Genomic DNA, 27820 nt, shown 5'->3' on the forward strand with positions numbered 1-27820 from the left:
ACACATGAAGGTACCGGCAGAGGAACAAAGGCATGCGGTCCCGGGGCTGAGATCTCCAAGCCTGCTCGGATCGGGGCTGAGCATCCTCCACCCAGATCCTCCAAATTCCAGTAAGCAGGGGTCACACCCACCAACTGGCCCCCTGGCGCCGTGTAATCCCATCAGCGGCCAAGACCCAGAGACTATAAAACTACCCAGCTCCCGGAAGCGACATCTTATTATCTCATTCTTACTTTGGACAAACTGGCAGGGTACCAAATGTAACCTGCTCACACGGCAGAGTCTGGCAAACTCCCCGTGGCATACCCAATATGCCAAATACCAGTAACAATGATGGGTCTCATTCTCCTAACCCTGAAAGAGCCTTGAATATGGCACTTTTTTAAAAATCTCAGGACTAGGATGAAGGAGATGTTACTGGGGCCTGCTCGAGGCAATCGACGAACAACAGGATGGTCGTGATCCTGATCAGGTTTCAGTTATACAATGATCAAGTAACCATCCCTCCAGCAGCGCCCATCCTCTTAAGCGAAATGAATCAGAAAGAGCGGATAGACACAGAAAGACTGCATTCATCTGGGGAACGTAAAGCAACAAAATGGAAGACAGTTTCTTTTATGTTGAACTTTTAATCTAGTTTGTTGCCATTGTTCATGGATTTGCTCAAGTGGGCCCAGTAATGTCTCCATTGTGACACTTGTTACTGTGTTTGGCATATCAAATATGTCATGTCAGTGGGCATATGAAGTTATGGTGTCGTGTGGTGAAGTGATTAGTCATAAAAAAAGTGATATAGAAGACAGTGAAAATTAAAATCCTTTAAAAACCAGGCAGTAATCCTGCAGCCCCTGATGATGATCCCAGACTGCCAATGCAGGGAAGATCATAGATGGATCTTCTGCAGATACAAAAGAATGAAAAAAAAACTTGGAAGAATCTGAGGGATATAAAGAAGCATGTTCAGTACTAATCTCAGTGAAATTAGAAACAAGAAGGGTGTTTTTGCACATTTAATCCTACAATCCATAATTCAATATTTTGACCATGTGTTCAAGTAACATGAGAATGTGATTTTCTTTATGCAGTTTCATTTTTTTTTTGGCCTTAATGTGTAAACCTGAGAAAATTTCTATTAGAATGAAAGTGTTCTTTATTGCCTGATTTAGAGAGAGCTACATGAAATTCCAAGCTTTTATTACTGATTTATACCAATATGGAAAACAAACAACATGCAAAATCACAAAAATTCCATTTATTATTATAGCAAACACTGTCACGGCATTCAGCATAAGCTATTTCTTGAAAATGGTTTCATTAATACTTGTAAAACTGAGCAAGTTGTGACAAAATCTTGAAGAAAAAGAAAATCAAAGACACACTTTACATAGAGCCAAATATAAAAATAGAAAAAAAGTGACAGGATAAGAGACAAATGCTAAGCAATCAATTTAAGAAACTCTGATTTTTCCCACACTTTGCTTTTCCACTGGTGTCTATGTCCTCATATACATACCAGGTACGATGATAATTAAGAGATAATTAAAAACAGGCAGTGACCCTGCAGGAGCCCCTGATGATGATCCCTGACTGCCAATGCAGGGTGGAAGTTCATATATGGTACTTCTAGAGTGAAAAAAAGACCGGGAAGAAGTCTGGTCTTACCAGAACTTAATAAGTTAAAGGATATTTATGATAAAATGTTCAAATACTTTGTAAGTACTTTTAAAATATTTATTTCTTGACACATTTTTTTTCCCATCAGTGAAATAAATCAGACTGTATTTTTTTTTCTTTTTGGTTTTGTTTGCCTTTTTTTTTTTCTTTCTGCCTTCTGGCCCCACCCACTGATGTTCAGAACTTACTCCTGGCTATGTGCTCAGGTAGCACACCTAGTGGCACTAGAGAGACAATCTAGGGTGCCAAGAATCAAACCCAAATCAGTCGCATGTAAGGCAAATGCCCTAACCAGCTGTACTCTCTCTCCAGTCCCCAGGCTGTTTCTTAATATTGTTTCGAATTCTCAGATTTCTCAGGTGCTAGCTTTCGTCCTAAGTGGTTTCTTCTCTCAGTGTATCTTCATTTTCATGATTAGACGATCTCAGAGTGCTACCTGACAAAAAGAATATTACAGCACAAATGGCAAAGGCCTTAGCTTTGTTACACCATGCAATGAATTCCCCAACTGACATATTTTGTTACTCCAGCACTTTCAAATCATATTCTATCTCTATCTAGGAGGTTTCTTAGAAGAGTAACAATTTCTGTAAACATTTGCAGCACAGCTGTTTCTTTGAATAGATTTTTCCCTTAAGCTAAATGCTCCAGAGACATGTTTTCTTACATAACCATGTGCAGACCCCCAAAAGAAACATGTTTTCCTGTGAAAAAAACAGAAATGTCAAGTAACATGAAAGCTTTCTGGTAACTCAGGATTGCCCACCAATTTCAATCATAGAATTATGTCCCAGAGATTCCTGATGAATTGAAAATGTTCTTCAGCAACTCAGAGCTCAGCAACTCAGAGCTCATCAGATGTGGTGTTCATCTTTGGAGAAGCACATTCTTCACTGGTATGACAATCTTGAAGGATGTCCTTATAGTGGGTCTTCAGATCCTCATACAAACAAACAGTTTCTTGTGAGTAAGCCAATGGTAACACCTTTTCATTCAGTAACATCTGCACTTGGAATTCTTCTTTAGGAGTCTTAGCATTTTCACAGTGGTACAGCACAAACATGAGATTTGAGGCATAGGGTACAATGTGACCACTTCGGAACTTCCGATGTGTTTGCTCCTTATAATTGTAAGCTGTTAGGGGTTCCTTGTCTTTGAAGTAGCCCATGAGAGAAAGCAGTGGAAGAAGGGTCTCTGCATGACCAAACTGTAGGATGACTGGAGAAGAAACTGGCTGAGACCTTAAAAGAGAAATCAAGAAGATACACATCCAGATGTGTTCATAAAAATATGCATGTCACACCACAGGACATATCTGCACAACAAAGTAGTATGCCACTTCTTCGTGTGGTTTTAATCTTGGTGAATGTATCACACATCAATACAGATGAATTTCTGTGTGTCAGAGAACAGACCTTTTATAGTAAAAATTAAGCTCCCAAACTCAGAATCATTGCAGCATTGCAAGTGCACCTAAAACACTGCACCTGAGCATTATTCTTTAGGTTTAAAGAGAATAGTCTTTACTTATAGATTAAGGAAACTGAAATAGATATGTATTCCAAAACTTTCTGTAAATGAAACTGAACAAAATGGCTCTTATAAATACTTGTAAGTTCAAAGTGTTCTGAATGAAATTGCAATATGATTTTATCTATAGAGAATAAGGATAAGCAATATTCAGTACATTAAAAAATCAAATTCCAAGTATAAGCAGAATATAATAACTCACTTCAGTGGGTTTTTTTTTAACTTGGCATGGATATGAAATTCAGAATCAAGTCACAAAAGGGTAGAGGAAAAAACCTATTCTGGCTGATATAATGTGTCTTTTGTTGAAAATGAAGTTCATACATTGCCAGAAATACAATAGCTTTTGATAGTAGAAAACAAGTCACCTAAATCTCCTTGTTTTCCCTGATTTTTATTTTCCCTCAAAATCTTTTTTAACATAATAAGCAGCAGCAAATGACTACTGAGTCTTTTCCTAACTTTTAGGGGAAAGTATAACTATTATTCTTAATCTATGCAAATACAACCATCATTGCTACCAACACACACATTAGATTTAATGCACCTAAATTTTCTGGAAGGACAGTCGAATCTATGGCCATTTTAATCCTTCTGAACCCCCACAAATAATCATAAGGAGCAAAGAAAATGTGGAAAACATAACTACATGAAGAAGTATTCTCCCGGAATTTCAAACAGTCTTAGTATCTGCTTATTCTCAGTAGCAGGGTGAAAAGGGATTATTCAGACAGGTCAGAGATATAATTTCCAAAAGGCCATCCGCTTTCACCAGGAAGTGCTGTGGGTCAAACTGAGATAGAACTCAAAGTGTGGAAGGTTTAGCCCACTTTAATGTTTGGTGTGTGCAAGGGAGATCTACCACTAGATCTGTCCTGAGCCTGGAGAAATCTAGCCCCGTGAACTCTACAAATTGTCTAATGCTCCATTCCAGGAAAAAACCCAAGCAATGGAGAAACTATTCTAAACAGAATTAAGAGCGGGCAGTATAGCAGATGAGGCAAAAGAGTGAATTAAACTCAAATTACGGTGGGAAAGGTGACCACAGGCATAAAATCTCAAGAAGCAACCCATCATGTTTTTTGGGTCTTTTTGTTTTGTTTTTCTCTCTCTGTATCTATCTCTCCCCTCTCCCATCTCCCCTTCCCCCTTCTCCCATCCTCCCCCTTTCCTCTATATAAAATTATTTTATTCTCTTCCTGAAATTGTTTTCTACAAGGATAAACAATGGACCTGGAAAACTGGATGGCAATTAGGGCTGATTTTCTCCTTCCTGCAAAGCTGAGGCCACAGCTCCCCAAGAATTCAGGTGGTGGGGCCGGACCCCCGCACTGCGTAGATCAAATGGACCTCAAGAGCAGCTTGACCACTGCCCAGTGGAGCAAGTGTGATGCTAACGCCTCTGCCATGTAATGGACAGTCGCAGACTTTATTAGCCTGAACCTCTGCAGCCACTTCTCTAGGGTACTGAGGTGGGCTGAGCAAGAGGGCCAGAGCACTTCCCACTCTCCAGGACATAATGCAGTAAACATTTTCTTTTCTTTTCTTTTCTTTTTATTAGCGAATCACCATGAGGTACAGGTTTACAAACTTTCGTGCTTACGTTTCAGTCATACAATGATCGAGTATCCATCCCTCCACCAGTGCCCAATTTCCACCACCAATGGTCCCAGCATCCCTCCCACCACCCCTACCCTACCCCACCTCTGTGGCAGGGCATTCCCTTTTGCTCTCTTTTTGGGTGTTGTGGTTTGCAACAGAGGTATTAAGTGGCCATCATGTTTGGTCCATAGTCTACTTTCAGCCCGCATCTCCCAGCCCAAGTGGTTCCTCCTAGCACCCTTTACTTGGTTGTCCCTTCTCTATCTGAAGTACCTTTTCTCCCAGCATGTGAGGCCGGCTTCTAAGCTGTGGAGTGATCCTTCAATGCAGTAAAGATTTTTATTGAAGGAAAGTTACTTAAAAGATCATGTTGTCCGTGGGCCCCACGGGTGGCTTATGTGAAGTGGGAATGAGAAAGACGGTCACTTTCTCCCCATCCGCCTCTGCTAACAGGGACTCAGGGTTACTGGGTTCTTGCCTCACCTCGCAGAAAAGAACTTCAGGAGTAGACAAGCAGTGAAATAAAACAGATTTATTTGGAGGTTTTTGAAGGAGAGAAGGAAGAGAAAGGGGGAGAGAGTGGAGAATAACGTGCTCGAGAGAACACAAGCTCGTTCATAAGCTTCAAGGATGGAGAACCCCTACACACATCCCAGCATTAGACCTGAAAGCATGAAAGTACACATTGCAAGAGGGGAGATGCTGGCGACATATGTGCTTGGGTGCAAGCAGCACATGGGCTTGGGCAGCAAATTGCCCCATCATGTTTTAAAACAGCAAGCGTGCAAACACACGGAGCGTTGAGAGGTTAAGACAGCTTTCTTTAAAATATTCAAGGAACACCTGGGTTCAGTTCCCAGAAAAACAGGCTCCCCTGACCCCTATGAGGAGTAACACCCCAAGCAGAGAACAAAGAGCTCAGGAGAGACCCCTGAGCACTGCCAGGTGTGACTTCCCTAACATCTCTCTAATAACTACCCACCCATCCCCCAAAATAAGCAACTCACAGGTTTAGTTTCTAAAAATATGAATTAAGAAGCAGCCCCTTAAACCCAAAGTTACTAAGCAGTACCATTCAGACCATACCTATTTTTAATTTGGCCTAAAAGAAAATCTTAAAACTTTTGCAATATTTTAAAATTGAGAGAACATTTTTTAAAATCCAGCGTGTTTTTTACCATGAACACCTGAGAGATATGGCCACATATACTACCATTAGGCAATAGGAGTAAGGGAGAGAGGACACACACACACACACACACACACACACACACACACACACACAAACATCTGTTGCACAAGACATGTCATCACTCACACTTAGGATGAAATCACTCCTTTGTTAGTTGCCTGGTCCCTTTATATATTTGCATATATGCAAGCCAAAGTTAGTATGACTGCCATAATATAAAAGGTAGGTAAAGGTAAAGGCCCTCCCGTTGATCGTCGATTTGCTCGAGCGGGCCCAGTAACGTCTCCATAGGAGACTTTGTTGTTACTGTGTCTGGCATATCGAATACTCTCGGTAGCTTGCCGGGCTCTCCGAGAGGGGCCATAATATAAATAGAGCATAATTTAAAAGGAATACACATCAAGCAAAACAATATAAAATTACTGATTTACACACTAAAGGTGTCTCTAACCATAAGGTTTTAACCTTGCAGCCAGTAACAAACGTATGTTCTGACCCTATGAGCAACTTCAATATTCTCTTTTCCACAAGACTATTAGGACACACAAGAAGTCAGAATGAAAGCAGATTGAAAACAATACCCCTACGGTTTCACACTTTGTGGGCAGTTGGTTTGGGTTGTGCGGCAATGCTAGGGCCTCACTGTGGCTCAGTGCTCAGAGATGACTCCTGATGGGGTTCAAGTGACCAAAAAGGGTTCCGGGGATCAAACCCAGATCAGGCATGTGTCAGGCAAGCATCTTGCTCGCTGTGCCAGCTCTGCACCGTTTTTTCTATCTTGGTTTTGGGTCATACTTAGCAGGACTTTCTCCTAGTGTTGCTTGCAGTGCTAGGGAATCAAATGAGGATCAGACATGCAAGACAAGTGTCTTAACTCTGCTCCTTCCACTGCTTGACTTGTAACAGTTACTAACCCTCCGCACTTTTTCCAAGGGAGAAGTCAAACAAAGTATGGACAATGCATAATAAACAAAATATTCCAGGTGAACATGCAATTATCATAAAAATCATTTTAAAACTATTTGACTATTTTTTTCCTAACAAGTCCTCAAAATTCAGCGTGTACTTTACTCTTAGAGCATACCTCAATTTAATTCAGACTAGACCTATTTTGCTTGTTTGAGGGCCACACCTCAGTGCTCAGTGCTTACTCCTGGCTCTGCGCTCAGGGATCACAGGCCTGAGGGGTCATGTGGGGTGCCAGGAATTGAACCCAAGTTGGCCACATGTAAGGCAAGTGGCCTATATGCTTGTACTCTGGCCTCAAGACTAGCCTCATTTTCAAGCACTGAATTCCATAAGCAACTTAAAGAGAGAGTACTGTACATATTTGGATACTAAAGTCACCAGACAAGAACACAGTTAAGAGGGCCCAGAATAATGAATAGTATAGGGGACTGTGCCTTGCACGCTGTCAGTCTGGGTTTGATCCCCAGTCCACATATGGTGCCCTGAGCATCATCAGGCATGATTCCTAAGTGCAGCGCCAGGAGTAGTAAGCCCTGAGCACTGCCAGGTGTAGACCTCCTCACCAAAAAACACAGTTAAGAAATAAGATACAGGAGGGAGTCAAGAACAAGTCAGATGAACAAGAATGTGAACAAATTATCACTTCAAGGTCCTATTAATTTCATCTAAACTACAGAATGAATTAAATCTATGTAACGACCCAAATTCTAGTTTTAAATCTAAAGTTTCCTTTGGCTTAAATCTGAAATGGGATAAAACCCATTTTCTCTTTGTCTTTCTTGTCAGTTATATGTTAAAATCAGCTATTTTTGAGTACATAAAAAAACTGTACTTTTAAAATGTCACTGGGAAAGTTATGGCAACTAAAATAAGTTTATATGTTAGATTTACACAAAGCAATATTGACAAAAGAATTATTGTTTTATGTCATTTGGTGCATCTAAACTAGAAAAATTGTATTTTAGAATTCTAGGCAATTTTCAATAGAAGGTAAGTTTTCAAATAAATTCTGGGTCTGAGAATAGCTAAAGAATTAAGGAGATGCATTGCATATGACAGTATCTGACACCAGATGTTGTCCACTGAGCTCAGAGATAGAAGTATCCCTCCCTGCCCTCCCGAGAAGGTATGGTCCCAATCCAACCCCCTGAAAAACATAAAGATAAATGTCATGAGTATTAATTTCTTATAAAGATAAATTCTATTTCAGAGGCTTTTAGCATATGAAAAGAGTATTTTAAAAGAGCTGATTAAAATCTTCAATAAAAATTTAGACATTATAGGTTTATTACAGTATAATACAGTAAAAACGGTCCTCCAAAGTGATCTAAAAAAACTAAAACCTCCTGTTGGCTCAGAAACCCAGTATGACTATAGGAATTGACAATTTAAAAATTTTTGTAGATTAGGCTTCCTATAACAACAAAATTTAAATATATTCTGTTTATAAGACAATGCCAAATACATAGAAGAAAAAGTATATTTTCATGGATTTTTTTTGTTGCTCTTCTTTATGACTTGAAAGTGCCTTGCCCATACAGCAGAATTTGCAACTTCAGGCAAAGAAGCTGGCCAATATTACATGTATTAATATAAAAGGACCTGGTACAAAATGAGTGTGATCAATTGCCTGGAACAAAATGAAGATAAGACTTTTCCAACATTCATTCCTACCAAGTGCCAGATACCATAGTTGTTTCTTTTACAAAAAAAGGGAAGATAAGAAAGCAGGATAAGGAATACGACAAAGTGAAAGTACAAAAAGTATTAGCTGAGAACTTCTGTACACTCACAATGGAATCAGACTGGAGATCCAGGAAGTTCAAAAAGTTCCAAACAAAACAAACCTAAGAAGACACATCCCAATACATATTAAACTTAAAATATCAAAAATCAAAGATAAAGAACTCTAAAAGCAGCAAAAGAAAAGCAAAGAGTCAAAGATAAGGTACCCCTCAGAAAACTATCAGTAGATTTCTCAAAAAAAAAAATTCTACAGTTCAGAAGGGAGTGGCAGGATGAAAACAAAGTCGTGAATGGAAAAGATTTCCAATGAACAATACTACTCCCAGCTTGGTTATCAATCAGATTGGTCTGAGGGATAAATAAAGGACAGAAAAACAACAACTTAAGGAACTCATCACTACTAAATTAGCCCTCTTAGAAATATTTTTATATATACATATATATATGTGAAAATCTTACTTGGAACTAGGAAGATATCTAAAAAATATAAAGTGTGGCAAAGAAGGTAATAATAGATACTCTTTTATTTCAAAATTTACTAATATTCTCTTGTTACCTGCAACCCATTAAATTTAAAGAACTTTAAATTACAGATACAGTATCTTTAAGTTTTAAAATTTGCTATGGTTCTTTTGAAAATAGATTTTAAGCTGGACAAGATCTGAGTGTTAAAAATAGGTAAAGGGATATTCTTGATAACCTTTCAGTATCAATATTGCAAACCACAATGAGAGAGAGAGAGGGAGGGAGAGAGTGAGGGAGAGAGGAAGAGAAAGAGAGAGAGAGGGAGAGAGAGAGAGAGAGCGAGAGAGAGAGAGAGAGAGAGAGAGAGAGAGGCGCCTGCCATAAAGGCAGGCAGGCAGGCGGGGGTCGGGGGTGAAGGAACCTGGGGATACTGGAGCTGGGGAAATGGATAATGGGGGAGGGATGGGTGTTGGAATACTGTATGACTAAAATCCAATCATAAACATCTTTTTCAGGGTGTATCTCACAGTGGGGGCTGGAGCGATAGCACAGCGGGTAGGGCGTTCGCCTTACACGCGGCCAACATGGCCGACCCGAGTTCGATTCCTCTGCCCCTCTCGGAGAGCCCGGCAAGCTACCGAGAGTATTCGATATGCCAGACACAGTAACAACAAAAGTCTCCAATGGAGACGTTACTGGGCCCGCTCGAGCAAATCGACGATCAACGGGAGGGCCTTTACTTTACCTTACCTTATCTCACAGTGACTCAATAAAAAGTAAAAAACAATAAAGAAATAAAATTAAAATTAAATTAAAATAGATCTTTTATTTCTATCAGAAAAAAAAATTGAAGACTCTGTATCCTTTTCTATACTCCTGAGATGAGCCGGACTGGTTTGAGAATGTTCCCCCTTAAAAAAAAATACTTAATGCTAGCACTAGCACTATCCTCCCGTTTGTTCATCAATTTGCTCGAGGGGGCCCAGTAACGTCTCCATTGCGAGACTTGTTGTTCCTGTGTTTGGCATATCGAATACGTCACGGGGAGCTTGCCAGGCTTTGCTGTGCGGGTGAGATACTCTCAGTAGCTTGCCAGGCTCTCCAAGAGGGGCGGAGAAATCGAACTCTGGTCGGCCAGGTTGGCCTTGTGCTAGGCAAACGCCCTACCGCTTTGCTGTCACTCCAGCCCACTTAGTGCTAAAAACTTTTAATAATTTTATACAAAATATTTTCTAATTCTTCCTAGGTATTTCCCCCCTTTAATCTGTGGGATAGAAATAATTATTTAACTTCTATGTATTTGAAAACTTCTGTGGCATTGCTCACTTACTGACTTACAGCTTAATTTTATTATGACTAGAGAATATATTCTGCCATGAATTAAGTTCTTAAAAAATTAAAGGAGGGGGTATGGTGCCGTCAGCAGGTCAATCTGTACCTGTGAGGCAAGTGCATCAGCAGCCTGATGGCACAGTCAGGCTTTCAGATACCCCAAAATTGCTGCTGTGCCTTTGGCCATACCCCAAAAACTTGGGGCAAAGCTTACCAAGAAAGTAAATGGCCAAAAGTTAGGTATGTGGGAGACACACCCACAAACCACCTCCAGCTCAGCTATATAATTGGAAGCATGGCCTCTCTGGTTCCTGATCAAACTACTTAACAGCCATGATCCCAGAGGCTCAGAAACGAATCTCGGAACCCAAAAGCTTTTGGCAGAAATGCGTCCTGTTCCTGCAGTAAGTTACTGGGGCTGGGCCACTCCACGTGGGAATAGATTTCTTGCCTTGGCCTGTTCCCCTTGGCAGCCTGGTGACCATCATCCTCCAGTGGCCACAGGACAGTCAGGTTTGGGCCTGCAGTGACGAGACATGCGGGGCCTCACCAGATGGGGTTGGAACCAGCCATTTCCTCCCCATCCCAGTGAGACCTCAAGTCACCGCCTACAAACGGCCTCTCTGGCTCCTGATGAAACTGATTAATGGCCATGATCCCAGAGACTCAGAAACAAATCTCGAAACCCAGCGGCTTTTGGCAGAAATGCATCTGGACCACATACACAGCCATGGCTCCAGAGACAAAAGGACTTAATCCAGAGCCCGGAAGCTTGCGGCAGAAAAGTGAATGGACCATGCGTTAAACTATGGCACCATGCCTCCCTGGGAGGGAAAGGGTGTTGCTCCCTTCTGCCTCCCCCATCATCCCCCCCCGCAGCAAGGTGGCTGCCGCCTAAGAGCTTATTGGAAAGCCAGGTATGAGCTGGCGGTGATGGGGCAACTGCAGTCTCATGGGAAGGGGGGCGGTACTGGCTCGTCCTTCCTGCCCTACCGAGGTCACAAGTTGCACCCCACAAGCAGCTCTCCAGCACAGACATGGCTCCAGAGGCAAAAGGACTTAGTCCAGAGTCCAGCAGCTTGTGGCAGAAAAGTAAATGGACCATGCGTTAAACTACAGCACGATGCTTCCCCAGGAGGGAAAGGGTGTTGCTCTCTTCCACCTGTTCCCCCCTGGCAGCAAGGTGGCCGCCTCCTCAGAGCCTATTGGAAAATCAGGTATGAGCTGGTGGTGAAGGGGCAACTGCAGTCTCATGGGAACAGGGGAGGTACCGGCTCGTCCTTCATGCCCTACCGAGGTCACAATTTGCCCCCCACAAGCGGCTCTTCGGCACAGTCATAACACTAGACGCAGAGAAACCAATCTCTAAATTATCTGGCTCTTTGCAGAAATCCAAAATTGCATGGCAGCAATAGCGGCCGCACAACATTATATGATTCTCATAATCAGCTATAGAAAACAAAGTATTTCACAATGCCTTTTCAGCAATTCTGATTGTGCATTCTGATGCACCAAATTCTAAACAATAATGGTGCATCTTTTGTTGGAATGATGTATGTAATCAATGTAGAAAAGAGTTAAGTAGAAATCATCTGCCTCACAGGCACTAGGTGGGGTGGGAGGAGGCATATTGGGGTTCTTGGTGGTGAAATGTGAATACTGGTGAAGGGAAAGGTGTTTGATCATTGTATGACCGATACTTAAACCTGAAAGCTTAGTAACTTCCCACAGTGATTCAATAAATAAATATAAGACAAAAAATAAATAAAGAAATAAATAAAACTATGAAAAAAAAAGTAAGGTGGAGTTCGTGCCCAATTCAATCAGCTAATCAGTGGCTGAATAAATAGCAGTACTCCTACATTAAAAAAAAAATGGAAGGAAATACTTCTAACCCACTCTGTGGCTCAGCATTATGCTGATACCAAAACCAGACAAATACAAGAAAAACAAAACAAATCAATATCTCCCATGAAACGCGCAAAATTTCTGAACAAAATATTAGCACATCAAATTCAACTTGTATAGAATGAATTATACACCATGAACAAGCAGGATTTATCCCTCTTGGTAAGAAAGGCAAATTCAATATCGAAAAATTAATAAAATCTGTCTGTGAGCTCAGGGATCATTTCTGGCTGTGCTTGGGCAACCATATATGATGACAGGGATCAAACCTAGGTTAGCTGCACATAAGGCAAGCACATTACTTGCTGTACAATTTTTCTGGCTTTCATTTGTTATTTTTAAAAATCTTCATCAAACTACGAACAGAGAACTTCCTCAACTTGATAGCACTATAGCACTGTCCTCCCGTTATTCAATGATTTGCTCAAGCGGGCCCAGTAACGTCTCCATTGTGACACTCGTTACTGCTTGTTACTGTTTTTGGCATATCAAATACATCAAGGGTAGCTTGCCAGGCTTTGCCGTGCGGGCGAGATACTCTCGGTAGCTTCTGCCTTGCATGTGGCCGACCCGGCTGACCCAGGTTCGATTCCTCCGCCCCTCTAGGAGAGCCCGGCAAGCTACTGAGAGTATATAGATATGCAAAAGATGCAGAATAGCCCACTCAGCACTGAAGTAAAAGAGGACTTATGCTACTCAACGTCAAGATATGACTATAAAGCCACATTAAGAACAAATAGATCAATAAAGCAGAGAACAGAGTACAGAAACACAGCCATAAAAGTATAGTTAGCTGACCTTAGACAAAAAAGCAGAAGTAAAACAATTAAGCAAAAAGTTTCTTCAGCAAATGGTCTGGGAATACTGAATGAACATTGGCACACAAAACTAGACACAGACTCTACAGCCTTAAGAATAAAAACTAACTCAAAATGGATTATAGACCTAAAGAGAAGTGTCCATACTATAATAAAACTCTTAGAAATTAACTTAAGAAAAATCCATTCAATCTAGAATATGGTAACAACTTTTTTTTTTTTTTTTAAATAGGGCTCTACCCACACATGATGGGGGAAGAAGGGGTAATAAGATGCTGGGGATCAAATTCAGGCCTTGTGACTGCTAGCAACATGCTACGCTACTTGACCTATTTGATGTGGTAATGATGTTTTAGAGATGTCAATACCAAAGGTGATTGGTATTGACATGAACAAGATAACTGATAAATTGGAATTTCACTTTTTATGATTTATACCCCATGAAAGTCAGTAACAATGAGAACAAAAATCATAAAATGTGAGACAAAAAAAATCTGCAGAACACCTCTGATAGGGCTGGAATGATGTGGGAAAAAACACTTGCCTTGTAGGCAGGAAACCTGGGTTCAATTCCAGGCACTACATATAGTCCCCCGAGCCTGCCAGGAGTGATCCCTGAGTGCAGAGCCAGATGTGCTCCCAACATCCAGCCTCATCCTGGCTAAATGCAGTTTTTTAGCATGTTTTTTAAAGGAGTCTGTTTTTTAAAGAAGTCATCAAAGCAATCAGTAATGATGCATGTTAAATACTTGTGGCATCTGTGGTTTTTAATTTTTACGGACATAAAACTATTTGTGAATCAGACAAAAGAACTGGGACTTCATTCCAAAGAAAAGCATTATCAAATGATAAACCTGAGTACAATTTTACAAGTTCAGACTCTTTTTTTTTACAGTTGTAGACTTACAAATTTTTGTGCTTTTTCAGTTATACAATGATTGAATGCCCATCCCTCCACCAGTGCCCATTCCACCACCACTGATCCCAGTATCCCTCCCACCTCCCATCCCCGCATCCCACCCTGCCTCTGTGGTAGGGCATTCCCTTTTGTTCTCTCTCTCTCTTTTTGGGTGCTGTGGTTTGCAAAAGAAGCATTGAGTGGCAATCATGTTTGGTGTATAGTCTATTTTCAGCATGCATCTCCCATCCTGAGAGGAACCTCCCAACCCCCTTTATTTGGTGCTCCCTTCTCCATCTGAGCTGCCTTTTCCCCAAGCGTGTGCGGCTGTTCTCAAAGCCATGGAGTAATCCTCCTGGTACTTATCTCGGCTATTCTTGGATGTTAGTCTCCTATTTTGTTACTTTATATTCCCCAGTTAAATGCAATCTTTCTATGTCTGTCCCTCTCTTTCTGATTCATTTTGCTTAGCATGATACTTTCCATGTAGTACCACTCAAGTTCAGACTTTTTACATTACCCAAATCCCTTTGTTTTATATTACAATTTTATCTCAAATGATTCAATTATAATTCTGTCCTACAAAGATTTATACTTCTTACTTCATGTCCAGAGAAGCTTGATACTTTTATCCAAATGAAAGTCTTTATTTAAATTGTCTAAAGAGATTAGCTAAATCTACATTTGAATTGTTTGGGGGGTACAGAAAGGAATCTCCTCAGCAGTTCTCTGGAAGCCCAGGGGCCCCTCCTGGCAAAGGCCTAAGGATGCAGTGTGCTTAGGCCTGTAGTGCTGGGAAATATCGGGGTTACTTTAGCAGTGCTCAGGGGCTCCAGGGACACACCTGGAGATGCCTGGGGGACCACAATGCACCAGACATCAAACCAGCCATGTCTGTCACATGCAAGGTATGAACTTTAACCTCGGTAGTGTCTCTTGGCCTCTGAAATTTATATTTTAAATTTACATAGTCTACATCAAAATTATAGTAGAAAGGGTTTTTTTTAACAAAAAATATGCTTTGCACTTTCCTGTTTTTCTTTTCTGTGGTTTCTGTATTCTGACTATGGATTCTAATTCAGCAAACAGATTTTTTTCCCTTACTAGTCACATTTGCTCAATAAATTAAATACGTATCTTTCACTTACAATGACTACTCTTTCTTTAAAACTTGTAGAAGAATCACCTCCCCAGGAACAAGTAATGTAAAGCATGGATAATGACAGCTCAGAGCCTGTCTTATTCTCTGATAAAAAAGCAATATGCTTAGGATATCATATTTTCTGTGAAATGACAAAGCCACTTTAGAAGAGGTATATTCAAGGGGCCAGGGAGGCAACTCAAGTTATATAACACATACATGTCTTGTGTACACAAGATCTCAAGTCTGATCCCTAGAACTGCATGGCCCTGGCACACCCCAATGTGGCCCTACTGGTTTCTGAGCACCACTGGGGTATCTCTGGAAGCCCCCAGTATTGTCAGGCCCAAGCAGTGATGAATATGAGCATCAAAATATTTCATGCCCTGCTGGGGAGGCACTTATTAGAAGGTAAAGGTAAAGGTAAAGGCCCTCCCGTTGATCGTCGATTTGCTCGAGCGGGCCCAGTAACGTCTCCATTGGAGATTTTGTTGTTACTGTGTCTGGCATATCAAATACTCTCGGTAGCTTGCCGGGCTCTCCGAGAGGGGTGGAGGAATCGAACTTGGGTCGGCCATGTTGGCCGCGTGTAAGGCGAACGCCCTACCCGCTGTGCTATCGCTCCACCCGACCCGAGTTCGATTCCTCCGCCCCTCTCGGAGAGCCCGGCAAGCTACCGAGAGTATTCGATATGCCAAACACAGTAACAACAAAATCTCCAATGGAGACGTTACTGGGCCCGCTCGAGCAAATCGACGATCAACGGGAGGGCCTTTACCTTTACAGTTACCTATTAGAAATAATATTTAAAAAAAGAACCAAAAATATATGAACTACTATACAAAATACTAAGAAAGTAAATAAGTAATCCTACGAATATATACAGAAAGAAATGCACTGTTGAAATCACTATGCTTTAGGGTTGAAATAAGTTCAAATCTTCTCATTTTAAAAATAAGAGGGAGGGAAAGGTACCAGAGAGCTAGTACAGGGGTTAAGACATTTGCCTTATAAGTGGCTGACCCTGGTTAGATTGCTGACAAAACATTTGGTTCCCCAACCACTGGCAGGCTTGAACCCTGAATACAAAGCCAGGAGTTAGTCCTGAGCAGCATTGGCTGTAGTCCCCCAAACAAAATAAAATAAGAAGGGAGGAAATGTGAATTGCCTAATGAAACCTAACAAGGTATGAATGTAGTTTATCAAATTAGCACTCTTTTTATAAATATACATACATAAGTTGGTGGGCTGGAGCGATAGCACAGTGGGTAAGGCATTTGCCTTATACACAGCCAACATGGCCCAACCCGAGTTCAATTCCTCTGCCCCTCTCGGAGAGTCTGGCAAGCTACCGAGAGTATCTCGCCTGCACGGCAAAGCCTGGCAAGCTCCCCGTGATGTATTTGATACGCCAAACACAGTAACAACAAAATCTCACAATGGAGATGTTACTGGGCCACTCGAGCAAATCGATGAACAACGGGAGGACAATGACAGTGACATAAGTTGGTAAGGAAGGTTTATTAAATCTCAAATTAACAATATAATTTACTTTGAATCTGAACCTTTGTTGTGAGGACCAGGGATGATATGACTCAGTGATAAAGCATCTGCTTTGCACATGTGAAACTCTGGGTTTGACTTCTAGAACACACACACACACACACACACACACACAAATATATACATACATCTGATGTATGTATGTATATACATACTTGTGTATATACATATATATAATATAAAGGGATGGAGAAATAGTATAGAGATGAAGGCACTCATCTTGCACTTGGCTGACCTAGATTAAATGCCCAGCACTGCATATGTTCCATGAAACACCACTAAGAGACCCCTGAGCTCAGATCCAGGAGTAGCCCAAGCACTGCTGCAACACAAACACTCCCCCTTGAATACTTAGTTAAAATACTTATACACAATTAAAATGTTGTTAGGTTAAATTATATTGCAAAATAAGGGTTGATGATTACGTTTTCAAAGCAGGTAAATGACTCCAAAAAAGGGGCATGAAGTTATTCAAAAAGTTAAACCAGAAAACAACAATTAAGTGCATTTTTCTCCCCTAAATGTGTTCAATTAAAAACTTTCTAAGCTTTCAGTTCATGTTTCACACTCAACTAATATTACTCAGGGTGTGTTCTTAAACATGATCCAGGAATATCAAATAGTTCTTTAGACTGTGCATATAATCCCCCATACTTATGTAAGTGCAATATAATCAACAGGAACTGCCAGTTACTGAGAAGAAAATTATCAAGGGAAAAATATCTTGAGATATCATCTCCAATGAAACATTTGGCAAATGTCAGTTTGACCAATTAAGACAAAAATGTAGAACTAAATTATCTTCTCAAGCAAAAAGACAAAGAAATGAAATGACTTAGGCAGAAAGAGAGAGGAGGAATGTGGGATGGGGGCAATGAACTACTGACAGCAGATCAGCTTTTGGCCTAGGAATGTAGGGTTGGAGTAGTGAGACACAGATATTAGAAAGATCCAAAGAACCTTTTATGTGATGGCTATTTTGTCAATCTAATTGTGTTGATGATTTCACGATTATTATGTATCCATATTCAAATATGTGCCTTTTATCTTACATCAATAAGATCCCAATCAGGATGCAAGCAGGATGTGGTTCGGCAGCAGAGCACCTGTCTTGGACATAAGGCCAACGGATCCATCCCCAATATGACTCTACCCTGCTCAGTGCAATCCCCAGCACTGCCAGATGCAACTTAGCACTCCAAGTGTAACCCTAGTACATTACAACCATGTGTGTCTGTGTGTGTGCGTGTGCATGCACACATGCACCAGCATGTGTGTACACACACACTACAACCAACTGTGCTAGGACTACAATAACAACAAAAATTGACATGTTGAAGACTGATAGGTTAAGATTAGTGGAAAACACCTTCCGTGACCCTATCTCAAAGGCCCCTCCACCCATAAAGCTTTTACCAAATGTCACATTTCAAATTAATCCTGAGTCCTTTCAACCTGTCTTAGTGCTGTTATTAAAAGTATTGTTCTGCTGCACTCATTTGGGAGTATAAAACATAACATGAAACTGACACCCAAGGACAGTAGACACAAGGGCCAGAAAGATTGCTCCATAGTTGGAAGCCTGCCTCATGAGTGGGGGGAGAAGGCAGCTGGAATAGAGAAGGGATCACTAAGAAAACGATGGTTGGAGGGATCAGTCAGGACGGGAGATATGTGCTGAAAGTAGATAAAGGACCAAACATGATAACTTCTCAGTATCTGTATTGCAAACCATAATGCCCAAAAGTAGAGAGAGTATGGGGGAAAAATGCCTGCCATGGAGGCAGTGGGAGGGTGGGAAAGGGAAAGGGGGAGGGTATACTGGGGAGATTGGTGGTGGGGAATGTGCACTGATGGAAGGATGGGTGTTTGATCATTGTGTGATTGTAACTCAAACATGAAAACTTGTAACTGTACCTCATGGTGATTCAATTAAAAAATTTTAAAAATAAAAACAACAATAAAAAAGTATTGTCCCAATTGAAACATGATTTCCAATTTAAATCATTTTCATCTTCATGATGAATACCTTCATGATCAATACCCAGTATTGCTACATAATAAGCTGTGTCGGAGAGAAGGAACAGTAGCAAGAAATCAGAAGCAGTTGGATGCCAGTTGCTAGGATCTAAGAGAGGAACTGGAGTGGTAGCACAAGAAACAAGAACAGCACATGGAATTATATCTAAGTGGATACATCCCTTCCCTCCCCTCCCACTCCTACCAACTGTGGTGAAGTGATACAGAAGATGAAGAAGACTGAGGGTCAAGAAGAGATGTGTAGGTTTTCACTTGGATTTTTGAGAGGAGAACTGCAGAACTGACTGAACTAGGGGCTATAAGAGGAAGAGGGAGACTTTAATACAGTGAGAACCAACTGCATCGATATGTGTTCTTGGCTCTGAAAGAAAAGCAGTTAAGTAAAATTCCAGACATCACACATAATCTATAGTCTACCAAACAATAGTATCTTTCTGGGAGGTAACTGAACACCTGAACCTGAATTCAACAGATAGTCAGGCTACTTATACAAATATGTACCTTATTTAGCCAATCTTTCAACAAGTAGCCCTAAAAAAACAATGCCACATATACCTTTGGCATTGCTTTTATAGTGCTTTTTTTTTTTTTATAAATCCATGAAACCTTTGGTTTTCAGCAAGTTAGCCCAAAAGATAGGAAGAACATATTTTTAAGAACTTAAACCAATGGGCATTTTTAATAATTTTACAAGACAAAACTCCCAACTCACAATGAACTAAATTGGGATAATCAACCATGGTGGTTTTTAACAATAATTACTTGATGTCACTATATTTATTTCAATGCTGCCACCTTAGGTTCAAATGCAGAACTACATGACCTTAAAACCCCTATGATTATTCATCAGCGAAATCTGAAAATACCAAAGATTTGAGCCAATGAAAAATTAGGGAACAGAACCTGAGACCCCTTTTTCATTTGTTTTTTGAGCCAGTCAGCTGTGCTCAGGGCTTCCTCCTGGCTCTATAACCAAGGACTCGGGGGACCAAATGCTCCATCTCTCTGGTCTCTTCCTTTTCAATCTGAATGCCTTTTCTGGCCTACCTGCTCTGGGTCATTTGAATAAAGGAGGCAAGAATGCACCTTCTTGTCTTGTTTCTAATCTCAGGAAAGCTATCAAGTTTTCACTATTGAGTATATATGATGTTAGCTGTGGGCTCATCATATATGGTCTTTATTATGTGAGAAATGTTCCTTCTTAGCCACATTGTGGAGAATTATCACAAATGGATTTTAAAGTTTTGAAATGCTTTTTTATTTTTTGCATCTGTTGAGATGGTCACATGATTTTTTTAATTTTACTGAATCACCGTGAGATAGTTTCATGTTTGGGTTACAAAATCACACAATGATCAAACATCCATCCCTCCACCAGTGCAAATTCCCCACCACCAATATCCCTGGTATACCCCCCCCCCCTTTCCACCCTCCCCCTGCCTCCATGGCAGACAATATTCCCCATACTCTTTCTCTACTTTGGGGCATTATGGTTTGCAATGCAGATTCTGAGAGGTTATCATGTTTGGTCCATTATCTACTTTCAGCACATGTCTCCCCTCCGGACCAGTTCCTCAAGCCATCATTTTCTTAGTGATCCCTTGTCTATTGAGATAGTCACAAGATTAACCACCAAACTTCCCCTTTTTTTGACTGTTAAGATGAATTTCAGTGAAGTGGCTGGGCATGTAGTCTTTATACTCCTATTTGAGATAGTTCAATTGTCTTATAAAATTCCCTGTATCCATTTACAGTCCAAGCTTACCCCCACAGTCGCCTAGTCCCCTAGATCTGGAGCCAGGCAACTACTTATTTTTTTGGGGGGGTGGGGGGCGATGGGACTACACCTGGCAGTGCTTGGCTTTATGCTGAGGGATCAATCCTGGCAGGTCTCAGAACATATGTGGTACCAGGGATAGAACCTAAATCAGCTGTGTGCAAGGCAAATGCCTTATCCACTGTACTATTTTTTAAGCCCACCTGGTCTATTTTCATCTGTCAAGTTTTATCTTCTCTAGAAATTTTAAACAAACAGAATCAGCCAAAAGCCTCACGCAACTAGATTCTTTTAGCCCTTGGAGTCTTTCATTTTGTTGTATCTACCAGTAATTCATTCTTTTTTATTGCTGACGCAGCCAACATGGCCGATCCGAGTTCGATTCCTCCGCCCCTCTCGGAGGGCTCGGCAAGCTACCGAGTATCTCGCCCGCACAGCAGAGCCTGGCAAGCTCCCCGTGACGTATTCGATATGCCAGACACAGTAACAACAAAGTCTCCAATGGAGATGTTACTGGGCCCACTCGAGCAAATCGACGAACAACGGGAGGGCCTTTACCTTTACCTTACCTTACCAATTGCTGAACAGTACCCTGTTATATGCATGTACATATGTATATGTTTATCTTCTCATGAATCACAAGAATTTTTAATTTTGATAAAGTTCACTTCATCAATTTTCATGTACTGTGTTTTGGGCATGATATCTAAGAGAACTCTGGAAAATATAAGATCATGAAGATTTGTCCCTCTATTTTCTTATTATAGTTTTAATTCTCATATTTAATTCTCATACTTGATAATCCAATTTTTCTTCTACAAGTTTTAAATTTTTATATTGTACATATAAATCTATGATTCATTTTTGTGGTTAGTGCGAAGTTAAAGTTCATTTTGCAAGAGTTACGATAAATTGAGTACCACTGCTGAAAACTCCATTGTTTTTTCCAACGTGTAACTGGCATCTTTGTCAAAACTGATTATATATACTTGAGTTTATTTATGAATATTCTATTTTATTAATCTGTCTATGTCTATAATTGCATATAACTTTTAAAATCAGATCATTTTATTTTCTTCTTATTTTCAAAATTACTGGGGAACAGGGGGTGGTGCCTGCTACATACCCAGTGGTCGTCAGTGCTAATGGCTTGTTCCTGGTAATGTACAAGGTGCCAGGACAGAGTCTGGGCCTCTGACACACAAAGCCTGTGCTTCCATCCACTGAAATAGCTCAATGGCCCCTCAAAATCATCTTAGTTTGTCCAAGATCCTTTGTATTTGTGTAAATTTTAGAATAAATATGTCAACTTCCAGGGCCAGAGTGGGAGTAGGATGTTCACCATGAGATCATCAGCATGCCATATGGACCCTCGAGCCCACCAGGAGTGATTCCTGAGTGAGTGGTCAGCCCTGGAGAAAGCTTGCGCACCACTGGCTATGGCTCAAATACAACAGCAACAACAAAAAGTCAATTTCTACAAAGAAACCTATTTGGACTATGAAAAAATAACGAGTAAATGAAACTTCCAGCCTAACATAAAGATACTACCTCTTTTCAGTTTTTGAGTCTTCTTAAATTTCTCTATGTACATATGTACAGTTTTCAGAATACAGAAATAATTACTTTATTTATAAAACAGTTTTCTTTGAAAGAAATTTAGAAATATGGGAGGAAGGAGATGTTCAAAAGAACAAGGGCTTCTCCAGAGGGGTAGAAAGCCCAGAAATAATTTATTTTAATGAAATACCAATAATTACCTTTTTACTTAAGCTTTACACCTGGCATCAAATTATTTAAAAAAAAAAAACCTTGCAAAAGCTACTTAAAAATCCTTCTTGTCTAAATATCTAAATTAAGCTTTTTATATATCTCATGTTCAACATAGGACAAATAATAGACACCTATAATTTCATAACGTCTAGGGTCATAAATCATTGTAACACTAATCAGGAAAAGAAGTTCGCTCCTAGGGCAAAGACGGTACTTGCTTAACCACTCTGTCCCACAACAATCTTTGGTAGCAGAAACTGAGCACTCAATGAGGATTTCTTCTCTAACTCTTGTCAAATTCCCCCAAACTCCATAATCCAGAGTTATACCCACACACATAAAAAGTCTCCCTGTACACATATGTATATAAAGCATTACTATTAGCAAAATAAAATACATCGATCTTCAGTCTGTCTTGATCAAGTGCTAGCACAGTTTTAATCTCTAACTGTGAATGCGCAAGCCTACATAGAAACATACTTAGGTTCTATTAAACATTCAAATCATAAAATATTTTTTAAGAGCTAAGGGACACAGTCTAAAGCACGTGCACAAGGTTCTGAGATTACAGCCTCAACATCACATGCAACCCCCGGCACCTTGTGATGTATCCCTGGTGGCCCCAAGCAGACTGGGGTTGGCCCGGGGACCTCTCTTTCTGATACACCTGAGCATTACCACCCCTTTTGGCCCGACTACTGAACCGTCAGGACTAGACAGTCAGGCCAAGTATCATCAGGCATTATTTCCAAGACCCCTGAACACTGCTTGGAGGCATATGATTTAAAATTTAAAAATTAAAGGGACCAGGGACATAGCACAGGAGTTAAGACACATGTTTTGCATGTGTATCTCACCCTGGTTCAATTCCTGGCACCATATGGTCTCCCAAATACTGCCAAGTATAGTCTAGAGGCCCCCAAACAATATCAGGGCCCAAGAAGAACCACAGCATCCTTCCGGCTGAACACTGAACTGTTCCGCCCAGTTGGCCAAAATCAACAGGTTTGGCCCCCAACTCCCTGGCCACTGACTGGGAGACTCCCCGCCAAAATTAACAAAATGAAAAATAAAAGTAAAATAAAATACTAACTTGGTTTTTCAATGAGAATCTGTCTTTGTAAAACACCCACCACACAACCCATTGCAAATTTAATTTGGTGAGAAGAAAACACATTCTTTTTTTCTTTTAAATTTAAGTTTTTACCTCTGTTTCTCTGCAACTGCTTTGTCCATGTGCTGAAAGATATCCTGAAACAGGGTGCAGCTGGATCGACTATTGATAGTATATCCATATCCTCTTTTCCAATATTGTTTTAGATCATTTAAATATTCTAATACCTAAAACAAAAATTTCAAAACTCAGTACTAGAACACTGCATCAATGTAAAAGATTCTCTGATTAATGATTTTCTCAGCAAAGGTTACACTGGTTAATTATTATTCTGCACAAAGTATAATAGTCTAGCATTCCTAGTGTATAATTGCTCTTTTGAGAAAATAAAGAATAATACAAGATCCTAACACATAAAGACTTATGTGCAGACATGAAAGGAACCAAGGCAATGTACAAGCAGGCACGCAAGAGCAAATTAACAGCACAGTCAGAATATGTTATCAACTGTTCAGAAGAGCGGGTTAAAGGCATGTACTAACTTCCCCTTTTTTCTAAAATTGTATCAAGATGATAATCAAAGACATATACAGCAGGAAAAAAAAAAAAGACATATACTGAAGACTATCCAGGGCAGTACACAAAAGGCTAAAGAGTGGATGAAGAATTTCTAGGTATTTCAGAAGGATAGAAACCAAAGAGAAATGAATTATTTTAGTTCATGTATTTAATCTGCCATGGGAAGAGAGAGATCTTAAAAGACTGAGCGTGCTTTGCATGAAGGAGTCCTGGGTTCATTCCTAGTACCACATGGTCCCCTAAGCACTACTTCGAGCAACCCCAAGCACAAAATCCACAGTGGCTTCCACGTGCCACTGGGTATGGTCCCCAAACCATAGCACTGTAGCACTGTCCTCCCGTTGTTCATCGATTTGCTCTGGCACATCCAATACGCCACGGGTAGCTTGCCAGGCTTTGCCGTGCAGGCGAGATACTCTCAGGAGCTTGCTGGGCTCTCTGAGAGGGGCCGAGGAATCCAACTTAGGTCGGCCAAGTTGGCCGCATGCAAGGCAAACGCCATACTGCTGTGCTATCACTCCAGCCCCCCAAACCATAATACATATTTTTTACCCTCTGGAAATTTGTTAAAACAACTATTAGTATTGAAAAGCAAATTTGTTAAAACAACAATTAGCATTGAAAAGCTAAGCAAACAAAAAAAATGAAGTACATTTTAATGTTCATTGTATTATTCTTACAAATTCTGTCAATTTGAAAATTTTCGGAGTAAGTTGCAAGAGCAGGGGAAAAAGAGATGAGTTCATAAGCAATAAGAAAAAAAGGAAAGTAACCCTAAAAAGGAAAAAAAAAATTAAAAAAAAAAAAACACAAAAACACCAGCCCCCAACGATGCTCCAGTCTTCTTCCCCACCCAGGTCAGTCTGCCCACCAATATTCGAAGACAGGACTTGGCTTTCGCCCTGCACAGCCCCAGGCGTCCTCTAGGACCCTGGGACAAAAGCAGACATGAGCCTCTTCCTCTTCACCACGAACAAAGCTCCGGTCCTCTTCCCCACCCAGCCTTTACTCCCTACATACACCAGGTTCCCGAAGGGGCGTGGCCTCTTCTGAAGCGGGTTCCTTAGAAGTGGCAGTCTCATGCTTCCTTAAAGGTGGGCATGGCCTGATTTTAGGTAGGCCAATGTTCATGCGGTGGCAGGTAGTTTAGTGTACCAAGAAATCTAGTATAACATCATAGTTCCCATACCTACACACCAACATGAAGAAACTAGGCAAATCCCCACCATGTGGGGAGGATGATGAAGAGTCCAGAAGGCTCAGTAGGTGCTATTCACCTAAGGGACCTCTCTGAGAAAGAATTCAGATATGAAGTCATGAAGATGTTCAATGAACTCAATGAAACAGACAGATATCCAATAAACTGAAAGAGGATATGAAAGAAACAATGGATCGCACAATTGAGAAAATACAGGAAGAAATGAGAGCAGAAATTGGAAAGCTACGCACAGAAATGTCACAAATGAAAGATTTCGTAGATGAAATAAAAAAACTCAGTCTGTGCCCTCAACAGTAGAACGGCCACAGCTGAAGACAGAATCAGTGAGCTGGAAGATCAGCTTGCACCAAGTCAACAGACAACAGCAAACAATGGCAAGAGACCTCAAAATAGATCGCGAGCGATCAGAGTCCTAGGAGATGATTCAAAGAGGAACAACATTAGAATCATAGGATTACCAGAGCTCAGGGAAACAATCCCAATAAAAAAGCCATGCTTAAACAAATCATTGCTGAAAAATTCCCAGAGCTTGACAATGCAGCCATTCAGATTCAAGGAGCCCGAAAGGTGCCAGCTAAAAGAGACCCTAACAAAAACACTCCAAGACATATCATAGTTAGAATGATCGATGCTACCGATAGAGACACAATACTGCAAGCAGCAAGGTCAAAGAAGGAAATCACATACAAAGGAGCACCCCTTAGATTCATAGCAAACCTATCAGAGGAAACCCTCCAAGCCTGAAGGCAATGGCGGGATATAGTGAAAAACTCACTGAAGTGAATGCTTCACCAAGAATACTCTATCCGGCTAAACTCTCACTCAAACTTGAAGGAAGAGTACACTATTTTCCAAATAAACAGCAGCTCAGGAACTTCACAGACTCAAAAGCAAACCTAAAACAAGGGCTAAAAGGGGCTACTATAAGATAAGACAAATCCTACAAGCGCAACAGAAAGATGACACAAAACCCCATAACAATAATCTCTCTCAATGTCAACGGTCTAAATTCAACAATGAAGAGACACACAGTGGCAAAATGGATTCAGAGACAGAACCCAACATTCTGCTGCCTACAAGAAACTCATCTCAACAGTCAGAGCAAATACAGACTCAAAGTTAAAGGGTGGAGAACAATACTGCAAGCAAACAGCTCCCTCAAAAAAGCTGGGGTGGCCATACTAGTATCCGACAACATCAATTTCAAGTTGAAAAAGATTAGAAGGGACAGCGAAGGCTATTTTCTCTTCATCAAGGGATATGTACAACAGGAAAAAAACACACTCGTAAATGTATATGCACCTAATGAGGGAATAGCTAAATACTTAAAACAACTGCTAACGGATTTTAAGGAGGACATTGCTAGCAATACAATAGTAGCTGGAGATTTCAACATCGCCTTATCACCTCTGGATAGATCAACAAGAACAAAACTCAGCAAGGAAACATTGGCTTTGAAAAAAGAAATAGAACAGAAAGGGCTTATAGACCTAAACAGGGCTCTACACCCCAAAAAGAAAGAGTACACATTCTTCTCCAGTGCACATGGAATATTTTCCAAAATAGAACATGTGCTAAGACACAAAACATAGCTCAATTATATTTCTATCAGGAAGATAGAAATAGTATCAACCATCTTTTCAGACCACGATGCACTGAGAATAGAAGTGAATCACACACAGACACAAAGAACCAAGTCAAACACCTGGAAATTACACAATGGAGTACTATGTAGCTGTTAGAAAAGATGAAGTCATGAAATTTATATACAAGTGGTACCACATGGAAAGTATCATTCTAAGCCAAACCAATCAGAAAGAGAGGGACAAACATAGAAAGACTGGATTCATCTGGGGAACATAAAGTAACAAAATAGGAGACTAACACCCAAGAATAGCCGAGATAAGTACCAGGAGGTTTACTCCATTGCTTGAAGGCTAGCCGCACACACTAGGGGAAATGGCAGCTCAGATAGAGAAAGGAGCACCAAATAAATGGTTTTGGGAAGTTCCTCTCAGGATGGGAGATCTGTGCTGAGAGTGGAATGTGGACCAAATATGATTACCACTCAATGCCTCTTTTGCAAACCACAGCACCCAAAAGGAGAGAGAGAACAAAAGGGAATGTCCTGCCACAGAGGAAGGATGGGATGGGGAAGGAAGGGGAGTGGGAGGGATACTGGGATCAGTGGTGGTGGAGAATGGGCACTGGTGGAGGGATGGGTGTTCAATCACTGCATAACTGAAACCCAAGCACAAAAATGTGTAAGTCTACAACTGTACCTCATGGTGTTTCACTAATAAAAATTTAAAAAAAAACACTAAAGTAAGCGTTATAAATATTGTAAGCTATAGTTATATTCCTGAGTCACCAAAACTTCCATCATTAAAGGAAACCAAAGCATAGGTTTTTACTTTGATTCTTCAATTCTAACATATTTGTACTGTACTAACTACCTCTCAGAAGGCAAAGAGAAGATG

General features: G+C 40.6%; 1 protein-coding gene across 2 annotated transcripts in view; it reads right to left on the bottom strand.

Moving 5' to 3' along the window:
* Positions 1-1237: 1237 nt before the first annotated feature.
* Positions 1238-27820, bottom strand: part of MINPP1 (multiple inositol-polyphosphate phosphatase 1) — a 43674-nt gene continuing 17091 nt past the window's right edge. The window contains exons 4-5 of one of the 2 annotated variants that reach the window (XM_056120459.1): positions 23636-23769; positions 1238-2915 (exon numbers count right to left, since the gene is read on the bottom strand). In XM_056120459.1, coding sequence (XP_055976434.1) covers positions 2519-2915; positions 23636-23769 — 531 coding nt within the window. In that variant the 3' untranslated portion in view covers positions 1238-2518. The remainder of the gene's footprint in view (positions 2916-23635; positions 23770-27820) is intronic. The other variant, XM_056120460.1, reaches the window with a different exon arrangement.

This window comes from Sorex fumeus, unplaced genomic scaffold (assembly GCF_029834395.1).
Source record: "Sorex fumeus unplaced genomic scaffold, SorFum_2.1 ptg000043l, whole genome shotgun sequence".
Taxonomy (NCBI): Eukaryota; Metazoa; Chordata; class Mammalia; order Eulipotyphla; family Soricidae; genus Sorex; species Sorex fumeus.